The following is a 16,535-nucleotide window of genomic DNA, read 5'->3' on the forward strand; positions in this document are numbered from 1 at the left end:
CTGGGGCCTGACCCAAGCAGCATAGAGTTATTGTGCCAGCGCCCGCTAGGGCCGGCCTTGTCCCTTCCTGCTCCCACCGGGCTGCGGTGCTGCTCGCCTGGACCCATCACGCCCCTCCCCGCCTCGCCCCGCCCCTCCCCACGCGCCCCGCCCCTCCCCACGCGCCCCGCCCCACCCCGCCCTGCTGCCTCTCACCCTGCCACCTCCCCCGCCCCACCTCGCCGCGCCCCGCCCTGCCACCTCCCCCGCCCCGCCCCACCACCTCGCCCCGCCCCACCACCTGTCCCATCCCCGCCCCGCCCCGCCCCGCCACCTCCCCTGCCCCTCCCCGCCACCTTCCCCCATCCCCACCTCCCCCCGCCCCGCCCCACCACCTCCTCCCCCGCCCCGCCCCGCCACCTTCCCCCCATCCCCGCCCCGCCACCTTCCCCCATCCCCGCCCCGCCCCACCTCGCCCCGCCCCGCGCGCCGGGCTCTCCAACCCCAGCGGGCGCGCGGAGGCCGCCTCGGGTGCCATGGGGACTGCCTCGTCGCTGGTGAGCCCGGCGGGTGGGGAGGTGATCGAGGACACGTACGGGGCGGGTGGCGGGGAGGCCTGCGAGATCCCGGTGGAAGTGAAGCCCAAGGCCCGCCTGCTGCGCAACTCGTTCCGCCGGGGCGCGGGGGCGGCGGGGGCCGTGCCGGGGTCGCTGCCCCGCGGGGCCGGCGGCGGCGGGCTGCTGGGGGCCAGCTTCAAGTCCACCGGCTCGTCGGTGCCCGAGCTGGAGTACGCGGCGGCCGAGTACGAGCGACTGAAGAAGGAGTACGACATCTTCCGGGTCAGCAAGAACCAGGAGCTGCTGTCCATGGGCCGCCGCGAGGCCAAGCTGGACACGGAGAACAAGCGGCTGCGGGCCGAGCTGCAGGTAACACCGGGCCAGGCCGCCGCGATGGGGGAGACTGAGGCCCGGGGCGGCCTGCTCACGGCCGCGCAGCCGCGTGGCAGCACTGCCGAGCTAGGCTGGGGGCGTCCGATCTGCCCGCTCCAGACTTACCCCTCCTTTTTAAACCTAGTACTTGTGAGAGCTGGTGGGGGGAGAAAAAAGAAACAGAAAAACCCAGCCTGTTGCCATCCAGTCATTTCCGACTCAGCGACTCTGTAGGACAGAGGAGAACTGCCTCATAGGGTTTCTGAGGAGCGGCTAGTGGATTCGAACTGTGACCTTTTGGTTAGCAGCCGAGTTTTTAACCTCTGTGCCACTAGAGCTCCGAAGCGTGGAGGTGTACTGTGAGATAAACATGGGCCTTGAAGTCTAACCAAACCCATTGCCATCCGTTGGTTCTGACTCTATAGGACAGAGTAAAACTGCCCCATAGAGTTCCCATATTGCAGCTGGTAAATTCGAACTGCCCACAGCCTTTTGGTTAGCAGCTGAACTCTTAGCCACCAGGGCTCCCTCCGTATTTTAGATTCGGGGCCTTATTCTCTTGGGTTTTAAATTGATCCCCTAATTCCCCCCTCCATCCCCACCCCACACACTTTTCTGTTCCTGGTTCATTCATTCAGACACCCTGAAGCTGTAACCGGAAAGCCTCCAGCAGCAGTAAATGCCAGTCTCCATGGGCTACAGAAAATAGCTTCACACTAGGCACACACATACAAAAGACTTTGGGGACGTCTCTTGAAGCAACTCAACAAACTCTTCTAGGAGTTTTACCCCAATTTTTTACATGCTTCCAAGTAGGGCTCATGTCTTTATTGATCTTCAAATGGGTTTTGCTGGGAGCTCGTGAAGTCCCCTGATTTTCACTATTTTAACTAATGTGGTTGAAAATCTTTCCAAGATATAGTCAAATTTTCTTTAATCCATTTGATTAATTTACTCAAGAAACAATTCTTGCATAATCTCCCTTAAAATAGTATGTAAAGTGAGAGGTTGCTTTTTTGTAAGTAAGGTTCTCAGACTTTGTGCTGTTGGTTTGGAGGCCTTCTGAGGGTTGTGTGATTCATTTACTCTGTACTATGGGAGAGACTTCTAGTGTTTCTGGACTCATTACAGTAAGAATTGAATAAATCCCCTGACTGATTTTTCTAAAATAAAATCCTTCCTTCTTCTAATCTCAGTATCCTCCTAGTCAGCGTTTTTGTTTTTTCGTCATTAGCTGTAATGTAATTAGCAATGTTATCTAGGAGGACATACTTACCAGCAATCTATCTGTTGTCTTCCAAGTTTTTCTCTTGGGCAATCTTAATACACTTGCTTGTATAAAATGGATTTGTGCTTTTCAGATATCTGACTTCATGTGTCCATGCCACTTCCATAAAGAAGGGACTCAGCCCCCTCAGTGCCCACTGCACATTGGAGGTGCCTTTGAGATGGCAGGTGGAAAAGAAGGCTGGACCAAGGAGGGCAGTAAAATAACAACAACAACAAAAAAAACTGAACCCGTTGCCATCAAGTCGATTCTGACTCATAGTGACCCTATAGAACAGAGTAGAACTGCCCCATAGGCTTTCCAAGGAGTGACTGGTGGATTCAGACTGCTGACCTTTTGGTTAGCAGCCAAGCTCTTAACCACTGCACCACCAGGGCTCCAAAGAGAGCAGTAAGAGTTGACAAATGTCACAGCCCCAATTACACCTGTTTCTAACCTTGCTTCTGCACGTAACTTGGTTTTTTTCTCACATATCTAGGCATTAAAAAAAAAAAAAAAATACCTCATATATATTTATCTTAATTCAGTTTAGTCGAACATTTACTAGAGGCCTGCAATGTACCAACCACTGAAGGGCTCTGGGAATAGCAAGGTAAGACATGGTACCAAGAAACACACTGTGTCTTGCAGAATTAATTATCCCTCAAATTAAACCTTATGAATTCTGATTTTTGTTCTCGTAAAGATAGAAAAAACTGAAGCATAGGGAAGATTAAAAATAGCACTGTTAACTGATAGCAGTGTTTCAGGGAAAAAGGATTAATTCCCTTTGAAAGCTTAGTGTTGAAGTGTCTTTGTTTGCTGTATACTTCAAGCATGTTTGCATTTTTTTCATTCTGTGTTTGAATAAAATGGCAATATGCTGTTTTTGATAACTGATAAAATAGTAAGCAGATTGGTGAAAATGGTAAGATATATGTAATATATATGCAAGAGAATGTAAATTTTGGGAGAAATATTATTTTCGTTAAAAAATAATAAGGTGAATTATTCCCAGGCACTTCAGAAAACTTATCAGAAGATACTTCGGGAAAAGGAAAGTGCTTTAGAAGCAAAATACCAAGCAATGGAGAGAGCAGCTACATTTGAACGTGATAGAGATAAAGTTAAAAGGCAATTCAAGGTAAATTCTTTTTTTACCCCAAAAATGATGAGAATAAAAATAGCATATTTACAAAATTCATTTAGTATTGTGAAGAATAAACCTGTTAACCTGTTGCTATCGAGTTGATTCCAACTCATGGCGACCTCATGTGTTAGAGGAAAACGAGTTCATAGGGCATTCTTGGCTGTAATCTTTATGAAAGCAGATCACCAGGCCTTCTATGGTGTTGCTGGGTGGATTTGAACTGCCAACATTTAGTTTAGTAGTACAGCGCAAACCTCTTGCACCACCCAGGGATGCTGTGAAGAATAAGAGGAAGTAAATCATGTAGGATTTGTGAAACTTACAGGAACTAGAGTAATTTTTACAGATTTGAGTTGAACATAGTAAACTTGAGATAGTTTCAAAGGAAAGGTATAAAAGGGAACATTTAAGTGGGGATTTTGAAAAAAAGGTAGTAAATGTTTCTATATGGGGAAGAGACATTTAGAAATGTTGAGGGATGTTTTCTGTGGGAAGGCATTACTGGCATTTAGTGGGAGGAAAAAAATTTCCTAAACACTGTGGAGTGCACAAGACAGTCACACACCACCGGCAAGCATCCCGCTTGGAATTCCAGTGGGTTCCAGTTATGAAATAGTGAATTAAAGGAACTGGGGTTATTCATCCTATAAAAGAGGAGATTAATAAACAAATGAATATTGGTTTTATGCATGACTTTTCCCTTACAAATTGATGACATACAATTGGCATAACATAGTTCATAAAGACAGCATTCTACAACCTTCTTTGGTGAGTAGCGTCTGTGGTCTTAAAAGCTTGCAAACAGCCATCTAAGATAGAACTGTTGGTCTGTTTCCATCTGGAGCAAAGGAGAATGAAGAAAACCAAAGACTCAAGGAAACAATTAGTCCGAAGGACTATTGGACCATAGGAACCTCAGCCTCCACTAGCCTGAGGCTAGAAGAAGTAGATGGTGCCTGGCTACCACTACCCATCCCTCTGACCAGGAAAACAATAAAAGGTCCTGGTTAGAGTGGGGAAAAAATGGAGAACAAGATTCATAAAAAAGGCCAGATTTACTGGTCTGCGAGAGACTGGAGGAATCCCAAGACTTTGATCCTTAGACACCCTTCTAACTTGGAACTGAAGCCATTCCCAGAGATCACCTATCAGCCGAATTATAAATAGATCTATAAAATAAACAATAACACCTGTGAGGAAAGTGCTCCTTAGAACAATCATCTATATGAGCCCAAAAGGGCAACATGTGCCCAAAAGCAAATATGAGAAGGCAGGAAAGGGCAGGAAAACCAGAAGACTAGAACTGGGGAACTCAGGGTGGTAACGGGGAGAGTACTGACACGTCGTGGAGTGTGTAGCCAATGTTGCGAAACAATTTGTGTATAACAGAAAACTAATTTGCTCTGTAAACCTTCACTTAAAGCACAACAAAAAAGAGGAGGGGGGCAGAAGACACATTTTACATTAATCCCATCTCAGTAATATAACAAAGAAAGCCCATTCCCAAGTGGGATTATAACCACAGGTGTAAAACCAAACCAAACCTACTACCGTGGAGTCAATTCTGACTCATAGTGACTCTATAGGACAGAGTAGAACTGTCCCTAGGGTGCCAAGGCTGTAATCTTTACGGGGGCAGACTGCCACATTTTTCTCCTGTGGAGCGACTGCTGGGTTTGAACCTTGACCTTTTGGTTAGCAGGTGAGTGCTTTAACCACTGCTCCACCAGGGCTGCCTCACCACAGGTATGGGTTAGGATCTACGACACATTTTGGGGGGACATAATTCAGCCCATTACAGTGGGTGCTGGGAAATTCTCTGTGATGACTGACAGCTGACCACCACCAGCTGGTTAAAGTTACCAGAGTGTTCTCCCGATTTGCTTTTATCCTATTTAAATTGCATACACAGTTAATACCCTTAATTATTTTCATATCTTTTGCAGGAATAAAGGAGGTAGGAGTTTTTTGCCATTTAATTCTAGTAATTTTATTTTTTCCTAGGGTACCTAGCACAGCTGTGCTCTGAAACACATGGGGGTTTCACAAGTCAAGATCGATTAGACAACAGCTTTTTTTAGAAGCTGGGTGGGATTTTGGGAATGTGGTAATAGTCAAAAACGTGAGGGTCTTACATGTCAGAGCAGACTTGTAAAAAACTACCTAAATACACAGTTGTAAGCCTGAAAGACCAGACTCAATGCTGTCAAGTTGATTCCGAAACATGGTAACGCTGTGGGACAGAGGAGAACTGCTTCATAGGGTTTTCTAGGCTGTAATCTTTATGGGAGCAGATGGCCACATCTTTTTCCCTCAGAGCAGCTGGTGGGTTTGAGCTGCCAACTTCTCATTTAGCCACTGAGTGCTTAACCACTGTGCCACCAGGGCTCCTTAGTTAGAAAGGAAGCAAGTACGGATGAGTACTGAGCTAGGCTTTTAAAGAACTATCTGTATGGACAAATTGACAACAGCAACTCGAGGGAGTAGATAGGATACTGTGGAGGCAGTGAGTTTCTGTTAATGGGGGAGGAACAATTCTAAAAAAGGTAAGAATGGCTGCACAACTTGAAGAATATAATCAGTGTCACTGAATCGTGCACGTAGAAGTTGTTGAAATGGTGTATGTTCTGCTGTGTATATTCCCAACAAGAATAACAATAAATTATTTTTAAAAATTTCATTAAAAAAAAAAAAACTTTTGGGCTATAAAAAAAGTTTCAAAATTAAAATTCTTCTTTTAAAGATTTTTAGGGAGACCAAGGAAAATGAAATTCAGGACTTATTGAGGGCCAAGAGAGAGTTGGAGAGCAAACTTCAGAGGCTACAGGCTCAGGGGATCCAGGTATTTGATCCTGGGGAGTCTGATTCGGATGACAACTGTACAGATGTTACTGGTAAATTTATTTTCTCTTTATAATATTTTGCTCTTTCAGCATAGCTGTAGTGATACTGTAGAGCCAACTTTGAATGCTATTATATTCCTTTGACTTACCTATATTAGCTGGGTGATTGCTTTGACTGCTGTTAAAAATGGAGTCTCTTCTTTCTCTCTCTCGCTCTGTTTCTCTCAGCTGCTGTGGCACTCCTTCTGTGTGAAGTACGTGAAGTTGTCAGGGTCAGAGGTTCTTTCTGTCTTGTTCCTCTGCCAACCATAACCCACAGCTTTTCTGTCTCTGGTCTAAGATAGGTACACCAGCTCCAATCATCACATCTGCATTTTAGCCAACGGGAAGAGGAAAGGGGAGAACATTTCTTTCCTTGAAGGCTCAACCTCGAAAGATAAACAGATCATTTCTGCTCAAGTCCTATCGGTCAGAACTATCCCCACTGCTGTCGAGTGGATTCCCACTCAACAGAGACCCTGTAGGACATGGTAGAACTGCCTTTATGGGGTTTTCAAGGCAATCTTTATGGACGCAAACTGCCACATCTTTCTCCTGTGGAGCAACTGGAGGGTTTGAACTGCCAACCTTTCGGTTAGCAGCCGAGTGCTTAACTATGCAACCAGGGCTCCTTGACCAGAACTATACCTAGGAAGATTGGGAAGTATAATCATTAGCCAGATAGCCGTATGTCCAACTAAAATTTAGGGTTCTGTTACTAAAGGAAGAGGGAGAGAATGGATATTGGAGGGCAGTTAATAGTCTCTGCCAATTATTTTTGCATGTAATGATGTATTCTTTGTAACTATCATTTAGAATCTCTGCATAATATTTCACTGAGTGGTTTTCAGAGCAGTTTTGTGAACTACTCAAAGTTGCTATTTTATAATTAAACATAAAATATGTTTTTCTGGAAGAAAAATCTGTAATTACAGACTGAAAGCGTTCACCATGTTCCAAGAAAATAGTAAAAAAGACTGATACTGAAAAAAAGTAAAGGGTTCTATTTTAAACGTAGTGAAAAACGTAGTCACGCTTCTGTTTATAAAGAACTTCAATTATATTTTTACAAACCATATTTTGGAGTGACAATTCCCTTTTAATTTGCGTTTTAGTACCATTGTAATCTGACCAGAATCCTGGGAAGGTTTATTACTAACTTTTGAGAAAAAAATAGAAATGATTCTTACTGACCAAGAGTGACCGAGAAAAATGCTTTTATGCCCCACATTAATCAGAGTGGTCGTTTGAGTACCGACGTGTTAAAATATATGGTGTTTTAAAGCTGTTACAGTGTAATTGTCTTGGCTGTCCAAGATTTTCTCTCCTAGGTCCTCCTTCATATTTAAACATGAAGAAGGAATGCCTGAGGGAATGTCACCTGTTTGAGATTTAAAGAACTATAGACAGTAACCTCAATTTTGCCAGAAATATCGCCCAGATAGCTGTTTACTTATAGGCAGTCCAGGATGCAATGTAACATAAGTAAATGCAATTTATAAAGAACCATCAACATGTTCATCAGTAGCTACTGTTTCAGAAATCAGTTTTGTTGCTATGAGAGATTAAAAAGAATGTTCTGCCTGCCACAAAGAATTTACAGCCTAATGAATTACTAATATTAATTAGTATTCATGTGCTAATAAAAATGTACCTTTAAAGTTCTGTCTTTGAAATTTTCGTTCAATACCTAAACTGTACGGTTTGTTGTTGTTGTTAGGTGCTGTCACGTTGTTCCGACTCATAGCGGCCCTATGTACAGCAGAACGAAACACTGCCTGGGTCTGGGCCATCCTCACAGTCTTTGCCATGCTTGAGCCCTTTGTTGCAGCCACGTGCCAGTTCATCTTGTAGAGGGTTTTCCTATTTTTCACTGACCCTCTACTTTACCAAGCATGATGTCCTTCTCCACGGACTGGTCCCTCCTAATAACAAATCCAAAGAATGTGAGATGAAGTCTCACCATCCCTGCTTCTAAGCATTCTGGCTGCACTTCTTCCAAGACAGATTTGTTTGTCCTTCTGTCAGCCCACGGTATATTCACTATTCCTCGACACCACCGTAATTCTTCTTTGGTCTTAACTTATTCATTGTTCGGCTTTCACATGCATATGAGGAGATTAAAAACACCGTGGCTTGGGTCGGGTGCACCTTAGTCCTTAAAGTAATATATATATTTTTAAACACTTTAAAGAGGTCTTTTGCAGCAGATTTGCCCAGTGCCATGCATCGTTTCATTTCTTGACTGCTGCTTGTATGGGTGTTGATTGTGGATCCAAGTAAAATGAAATCCTTGACAGCTTCAGTCTTTTCTCCATTTATCATGATGTTGCTAATTGGTCCAGTTGTGAGGATTTTTGTTTTCTTTATGTTGAGGTGTAATCCAAACTGTACAGATAGAAATGCTTTTTATAATGTTTGGGGGAGGTGATGTTTTTGATGTCTTTCTCTTACTGTAATTCTTCTGTTTATTGTATTCTTTCTTGTTTCCATTTGTTGTTTTTTAATCCCTTTTTTGAATTTGAGATGATAACCAGAATTGTGTTAACGAGCAAAGTAGAAGAGTACTTTCAATATCATTAAAGTTTGAATTTTGTTGTATTTATAATATTCTAGTATTTTTTCAGTTAGGAATCTTGTTCAGAGTATGTGATGAGCTTTTGAACATTCAATAATTTGGTTTTCACAAGATCAAATTCCTTGCACTTAGCTGCTGGAACCCAGTGTGAATACTGGACTGGTGGAGCCTCAGGAAGCGAGCCTTCCATAGGGAGTATGATGCAGCTTCAGCAGCCCTTCCGAGGCCCAGAGTTCGCCCACAGTCTCATAGATGTAGAAGGACCCTTCGCAAACGTCAACAGAGGTAATATGTGCTGGTTTCCAGTGACCTTGGCCACCTGCAGTGGCTGTTCATGTACTGTGATCTTGTGAAAAGAAGAACTGCCATCAACAGAGCATGAGTTTCGTGTTCTAGGTGCCTCCCTTAACACACCTGGCCAGCCTGGTCAACAAGGTTCTAGTAACTGAGCTGCTGGTCAGAATTCTCAGGTATTTTAGTTGAGCAGCCAAAGTGTAATGCAGATTAACTGAGAAACAGTAGTTTTTAGTTGTTCCCTCAGCTTCTTTAATGGTGTTGAAGGTTAGAGCAGATTAAGGTGCGGAATACAAATAGCCGTGTTAAGTCATATAGTATTCTTAATCAAGAGAATACTTTTACTGTTATATAATTTGGTGTTCATAGTAGTTCTAAGATCTGGTCACAATTTCAGTATCCATGCAGACCTAAGAAGTTACTAGTAGCTCTACTCTTTTTCCTTAAAACTAGAATTATTTACGTGTTCAAAAATGAATGTGGTTTTTTTTTGTGTGTGTGCCTTTTGAATTAGCCAAGTATGTCTTAAAATGTTTATTCTTGCTAAATAGCATACTTTCATTTTGTGCCACTTTTGAACTTTTCTTTATGACTCAATATAATTAAAAGTAATAATTAGGTAAAACCATAGGCCAACCTGGAAGTATGGGCTCCCCTCAAATAGCAAACTAATTGAACCTCTCGTGCAAAATAGTTCCATGACATTTGACTGGAACCACTGGTACCCCAGGGAAAACCAGTGTTGACATTCGTTGCTTCAAGTCTCAGAATTTGAGATTGGAGAACTAATTGACTTCTCGTATGTAATTCTAGAAGCTCTGTCAGTAGTGACATGTGAGATCAGATTCCATTCTGTGATGCCTATTATGTTTTTTCAGACTCCTTTTGAATCATCCTGTCCAATGTTTTCTGGTGATTTTTCATGAACTTACGAAAAATTTTATTTTCAGATGACTGGGATGTTGCTGTAGCTAGTTTATTACAAGTTACTCCCTTGTTTTCACATTCTCTATGGAGTAACACTGTCAGGTGTTACCTCATATATACAGATGAAACCCAGCCTGAAATGGAGCTTTTCCTTAAGGTGAGGATACTTATAAATTCTGTATTCACTGATGTAGAAAACAAGGTAATATTTTATCCTATTTATGACATTACTACATCTAACCAAGTAGTTTATTACCTGATAGATTAAATGTCTTAAAGAACAGCAAGCACTTTGGGCTTTTCTTAAGAGAAAAATCTTTTTCCGTATTACCCGTTGCCATCGAGTTGATTCCGACTCATAGTGACCCTATAGGACAGAGTAGAACTGCCCCATAGAGTTTCCAACGAGTGCCTGGTGGATCTGAACTGCCGACCTTTTGGTTAGCAGCAGTAGCACTTAACCACTGGCCATCAGGGTTTCCTTTTCCGTATTATCAGTGTATTAAAGAAGTTCAGGTGCTGTGAATCGAAGGCTCTTTTTGTTCTGTTTGTTTGTTTGGGTTTTAACTTTCTGGGAGTAAGAAGTTGGAATCTCAGGCAGAAAAAGAAGATTCTAACTGGTTTTGGAGCGTTCTGAATATCAAACTATGGTGTTGGACCTTAATGTTTTTGGACCGTTTCACTGCACATTCTACCTCATGTTTCAGACCCTCGTTGAGGGTGCCAGCTTTAAAATCTGCAAGCTCTATCTTTGGGTTTGTTTCAGATTATAACAAAATTAATTCTTGGCAGGGCTTTTAATATTTCAATGCTGAAATTATTCTAAGGGGGTGGTCAACAAATTATAACCTGTCACAGTGGTTAAGAGCTCAGCTGCTAACCAAAAGGTTGGCAGTTCGAATCCACCATCCACTCCTTGGAAACCCTATGGGGCAGTTCTACTCTGTCCTATAGGGCTGCCATGTGTCAGAATTGACTTAACGGAAACGGGTTTTTTGGGGGGCAAATTCTAACCAGTTGCCTGTTTTTGTATGGCCAGAGCTAAGGTTGATTTTTACGTTTTGGAATGGTTGAAAAAAAAATTAAAAGAATAATAATGTTTTGTGATGTGGAAATTATATGAAATTCAAACTTTAGTGTCTATAAATGAAGTTTTATTAGAATACAGCATACTCATTTGTTTATGTATTATCTATGGCTGCTTCACACAATAACATCAGGGAAAGTTATGACTCAGACCAAGTAGGTTGCAAAGACCTATGCCAGAACAGCCAAGTTGTTATTCTTTTGTAAAAATATTTGGCATCTGGGCCTTTACAGAAAAAGTTTGCCAACCACCGTTCTAAATGAATTTGAAATAAATCTACGTGTCATGTACTACACCTGCTATGTAAATATCTTCCAAATTGTTGATTAATAAATTCATTATGTTTCTACTTTGTGATATTCCTTAATTTTGGTAAAAAGAGAGAATATTTTAAAGCACAAAGCTTCCACCCATTATTTGAACACAGGCTTCCCAAGGACATTTTGAAGGAATTACTAATTTTTTGTATAATCATAGTCATCATTACTTAGTAACCTAATTTATTATAAACCAACATATTTCTAATTTATATCTGTCTGTTTTAGTATTCTAATATATTGTGAATGCCTTCTACTATATGAATTTATATTTTCTACTTTTTTAAGTAATGGAACAGAAATTGCTCATAAACTAATAATAAAAAGAAACAAATATTAAAGCAGATAGCCTAATGCTTTCTCAGGTTGTTTTAGGTTTTATTATGAAATAACTTTTCTGAGCTAGAAAACAGCCAAGTTGTTAAGCTGTTATTATGTTTGTTTTATAGAAAACATGTTTTCTTCAAGGTTTTTTTTTTTTTTTTACATGTGATTGTATTATTTTAGAATTTAAACTAGAAAATATCCAACATAACCTGTTTAAAACATGCTTTTTTATTTTAAGTAGTATAACACTCAGTAGCTCTTTAATTAAATAAGTTATGATTTTATTTGTTTTAACTTGTTTTTAGGACTATTCACCTAAACTTAAAAGAATGTGTGAGACAATGGGATATTTTTTCTATGCTGTGTATTTTCCAATAGATATTGAAGATCAATACCTCACTGTAAGAAAATGGGAAATTGAAAAGAGTTCATTAGTTGTTTTATTCATTCATTTAACTTTACCAAGGTAAGTTGATAAAAATCTGTAGTATATTACAGGATTTAAGCTTTTACACAGAATTGAGATTGCCAAATGAATTTCAAAGATAAATTCTAGTTGCTTTGTTATAATCAAAAACAGTCCAAGAAATTCAATAAGTTCTCTAATTATTTCACACTTAAGTAAAATGAAGAATTAGAAGTTGCATACTGTTAAACTGGAAACCCTGGTGGCATAGTGGTTAAGAGCTACGGCTGCTAACCAAAATATTGGCAGTTTGAATCCAGCAGGTGCTCCTTGGAAACTCTATGGGGCAGTTCTACTTTGTCCTGTAGGGTTGCTATGAGTCGAAATCGACTCGATGGCACTGGGTTTGGTTTGGTTTTTGGTTCTGCACTGTTATATTCGTTTAATGGGATCATAAGAGCAATGTCATTAAAGGTTATTTTAATCAGGGGCTGTCAAACTACAGCCAGACAGAATCCATCCAGCTCCTGCTTTTGTAAATAAATTTCCATTGGCAAGTAGCCACCTTCACTTACTTCTTTTCTATGGCTGCTTTCATGCTAAAACAACAGAATTCAGTAATTTCGGCAAAGACTGTATAGTCTGTAAAGCCTGAAGTGTTTTACTATCTGGCTCTTTATAAAGCAGGTTGGTGATCCACATTTCAGTGATCAGCATTAACCTCCACTGTTTTATTTCTTTGGATACAAACTGAGAGATATTTGACATTTATGTGGTGCATATGTACTTGGACATTTGAATAGGTGTTGAATCATATTTTAAATCATCTAAGGAGCTAGCTACTTAAGTAAGCCCAGTAGAGTGAACATTTTCCTTATAATGTGACTATAGTCACATCAATGAATCTGTCTGCAATTAAAGTTTTTTTTTTTTTTTAACCCTTTGGATGTATAGATAAAAGACAAAATAGACTTAATAAGAAGTTAACTTTTCTTTCTAGATTTATTGTCCGAATGGATTTAACCTTTCCAAAGCATTTTTACTTTTCAGTGTTGTCAGCTCTGATTTTCACTGTGTGGGGAAGTATGTGGGGCCCTGCGCTTTGCCAGAGGACCATGTAGTGCCCATCACTGAGCCATGACTCTGCCTGGAGGCCAAGTGAGCAGAGTGTTATTGATAAAGGAGCATTCACCCAAATCAAGTTCAAGGGTGCCTTCAGCTTGGTTGCCTCCACTTGGATTTCTTTCCTATCCGCCCTCCTCCCTTTTTCTTTTTCCATTTGGTTTTTATATTGATTAAGAGGGTATCCTGTTTTATTACTTAATATCTAGGTGGTATTTTATCTCAGATGGTAATATATTTCCTTTGTTGTTAGATTCTTTTTCTTAATTTATTTCTTATCTTTAATCCTTGAAACATCTGGGTTTTTTTTCCTCCACTTTTAATCTACATTTTGTTAAAATATTATAGTCATTTTTATACTTTGAACGTTTTAGATTTAAATTTCTTGTTTTAAACTCTTCGTAATATTTTAGCTTCCATTTCTTTCATGTTTTATTACTTTTATTTGACAGATTTTGGTTTATCTCTTAATTAGATTTTTTAAAACTTTATCCTTTTAAAGAATTATGATTTCTGAAATTTGGTCTTTTGTTGACCTCTGCTTTTCCCTTTAATTTTTCTTATTTCATTTGTTAGTTATTTTATTTCATTATTTGTTTCTTTCATGGCTGTTAAGAAGTATGGCAATAGGAGTGGGCTTCACTATAATCGGACTTTGGGGATTTTATTTCTCCCAGATTGCTCCTTCTCCTCTTCTCATGGCTCCCACATCCTTCCCCAAAGATGAATCTAGAAAAATCTCCCCTGAACAGCTTGGAATCTCATGGAGAAACACTTTGCCAATCAATAATTATTCCTGTGTGCAGGTAGTACACTTGAATTTCTTGAAGATATTGCTCACTGGTGGCTCACACTAATTAACCCTCATCTGCAAAACGTTATAGCTATAAATTCATGGTCTTTGGGATCTGAAATCATTGAATTTGGGGCAAGCTATGCTAACAACATACATAGTGGCAGGAGAGGAAACTGCGTGGGAGGTCATGCTTGGTGAGGAACTCATGTGCCATGCTTCTTGGTTGATGTGCATTGGAGAAGGTACCAAAAAACCACACCCATTGCTGTTGAGTTGGTTCCGAATCATAGTGACCCTATAGAACAGAGTAGAACTGCTCCACAGGGTTTCCAAGGAGTGGCTGGTGGACTCGAACTGCTGACTTTTGGTTAGCAGCCGTAGCACTTAACCACTGCACCACCAGGGCTCCAGAATTCCCCATAGGGTTTTCAAATCTAAGTCTTTATAGAATCAGACTGCCACATCCTTCTCCCGTGGCACCGCTGACGGGTTCGAAGTGCCCACCTTTCAGTTACCAGCTGAGTGCCTAACCACTGCACCACCAGGGCTCCCAGGAGAAGTTAGGGTAGAGGGGAAAAGGTCAGACTTCTGACACTGCTTTTATATGTGTTCTTTAATGCATTTAATTTAACCCACCTCCCCTCATAAAAAAAAATTTTTTTTTTCCCCTCATAGCATAATCAGAGAAAAAAATCTCTTAAAATGAAGAATAGGAGCTAAGATATGGAGAGTCCAAGAGAGGCTGCCTAAGTAGAAGTAATCCAGATAAGGGTTTCAAAATGGGTCTGCTTTGCCCATGATGGGTGCTCCTTCATTTTGTTAGGAACCTCGTTTGGCATTGCAGGCTCACGTTCATGCTTGAACCTAAGGGAGAGGAAAGACTTCCCCTTTGGACTTCAGGCTTTGGTCCTGACAGCACAGGGGACTGACACTGGTTTTCTTTAGTGCATTGTCCATCTTTCTAAAGGGGGGAGAATTCACTCTTGGGAACGCTTCAGTGTCCAGAGGGTAATTGTACCATGTTTCAGGGCTTATGCCCTATTCCTGATTTCTTTCAGTTCTTGGTTTCATACAGATAGTCCGTAGAGTCGCCTCACAGAACTTAGTTACACAGGAACTCTTTTTCTGTGAATGAACTTTCTTCATTACTGGTCAGCCTCAGTGTCTTAACTCTTCTCCAGGCTCACAGAGTGGCCTCTCTCCACAAGCTCCCTCTCCTCTCCCCACATTTTTCTCTACTCAAGCCACTTTCTGATGGGGTCCCAAAAGGGCAAATTATCAACATATTAGCTGACTGACATGCTGTCTAGCTTCACCAGTTATCATCTCATGACCAATTTGTTTCATCTGTACCCTGTCTACTTTTCTCCCACCAAATTATTTGTACCAGATCTCAGGCATCATATCGTTTTGTCTGAGTACCATGTATCAGTTTTGTAGGGAGTGGTTTGGAAGTAGTAACGTGTACCTTGACAGAGATCTACTCTTTTGTATTCAGGTGGGCCACAGACTTTTCTCCCAAAGAAATCACAGATGATCCATTGAAGTTCCAAAATTCTGCAGAAGGTGGTCGGAATGATCTCAACATGGAATACTTCTATGATTTGGATAGGTTAGAATGGCATAGAAATATGTGTTGTTGTTAGGTGCCGTCACGTTGGTTCTGACTCATAATGACACTATGCACAACAGAACAAAACACTGCCTGGTCCTATGCCGCCCTCACAATTGTTGCTGTGCTTGAGCCCATTAGTGTGGCCATTGTGTCAATCCATCTCATTGAGGGTCTTCCTCTTTTTTGCTGACTCTCTACTTTACCAAGGATGATGTCCTTCTCCAGGGACTGACCCCTCCTGATAACATATCCGAAGTATGTGAGACGTAGTCTCATCATCCTTGCTTCTAAGGAGCATTCTGGTTGTACTTCTTCTGAGACAGATTTGTTTGTTCCTTTGGCAGTCTGGTATATTCAATATTCTTCTACAACACCACAATTCAAAGACGTCAGTTTTTTTGTTGTCCACCTTTCACATGCATATGAGGCAATTGAAAACACCATGGCTTGGGTCAGGCACACCTTAGTCCTCAGGGTGACATCTTTGCTCTTCAACACTTTAAAGAGTTCTTTTGCAGCAGATTTGCCCAGTGCAACACATCTTTTGATTTCTTGACTGCTGCTTTATGGGTATTGATTGTGGATCCAAATAAAATGAAATCTTTGACAACCTCAATCTTTTCTCCGTTTATCATGATGTTGCTTATTGGTCCAGTTGTGAGGATTTTTGTTTTCTTTATGTTGAAGTGTAATCCATACTGAAGGCAGTGGTCTTGGATCTTCATCAGTAAGTGCATCAAGTCCTCTTTTCTTTCAGCAAACAAGGTTGTGTGTCATCTGCATAATGCACGTTGTTAATGAGTCTTCCTTCAATCCTGATGCTGTGTTCTTCTTCATATAGTCCAGCTTCTCGTATTAT

At 41.1% G+C, this 16,535-nt stretch overlaps 1 protein-coding gene across 5 annotated transcripts in view; it reads left to right on the forward strand.

The window, feature by feature from the left end:
- The first annotated feature begins 450 nt into the window (after positions 1-450).
- NPHP3 (nephrocystin 3) overlaps positions 451-16,535 on the forward strand; it is a 46,771-nt gene continuing 30,686 nt past the window's right edge. For all 5 annotated transcript variants that reach the window (XR_007515673.1, XR_007515672.1, XM_049870874.1 and 2 more), the window contains exons 1-6: positions 451-905; positions 3,194-3,319; positions 6,069-6,219; positions 8,918-9,070; positions 10,030-10,163; positions 12,043-12,203. Coding sequence is in view for 3 of the 5 variants with exons in the window: in XM_049870874.1 (XP_049726831.1) it covers positions 516-905; positions 3,194-3,319; positions 6,069-6,219; positions 8,918-9,070; positions 10,030-10,163; positions 12,043-12,203 (1,115 nt within the window). In the remaining 2 variants the exon portion in view is untranslated. The remainder of the gene's footprint in view (positions 906-3,193; positions 3,320-6,068; positions 6,220-8,917; positions 9,071-10,029; positions 10,164-12,042; positions 12,204-16,535) is intronic.

The sequence above is a fragment of the Elephas maximus genome, chromosome 27 (genome assembly GCF_024166365.1).
Source record: "Elephas maximus indicus isolate mEleMax1 chromosome 27, mEleMax1 primary haplotype, whole genome shotgun sequence".
Classification (NCBI taxonomy): domain Eukaryota; kingdom Metazoa; phylum Chordata; class Mammalia; order Proboscidea; family Elephantidae; genus Elephas; species Elephas maximus.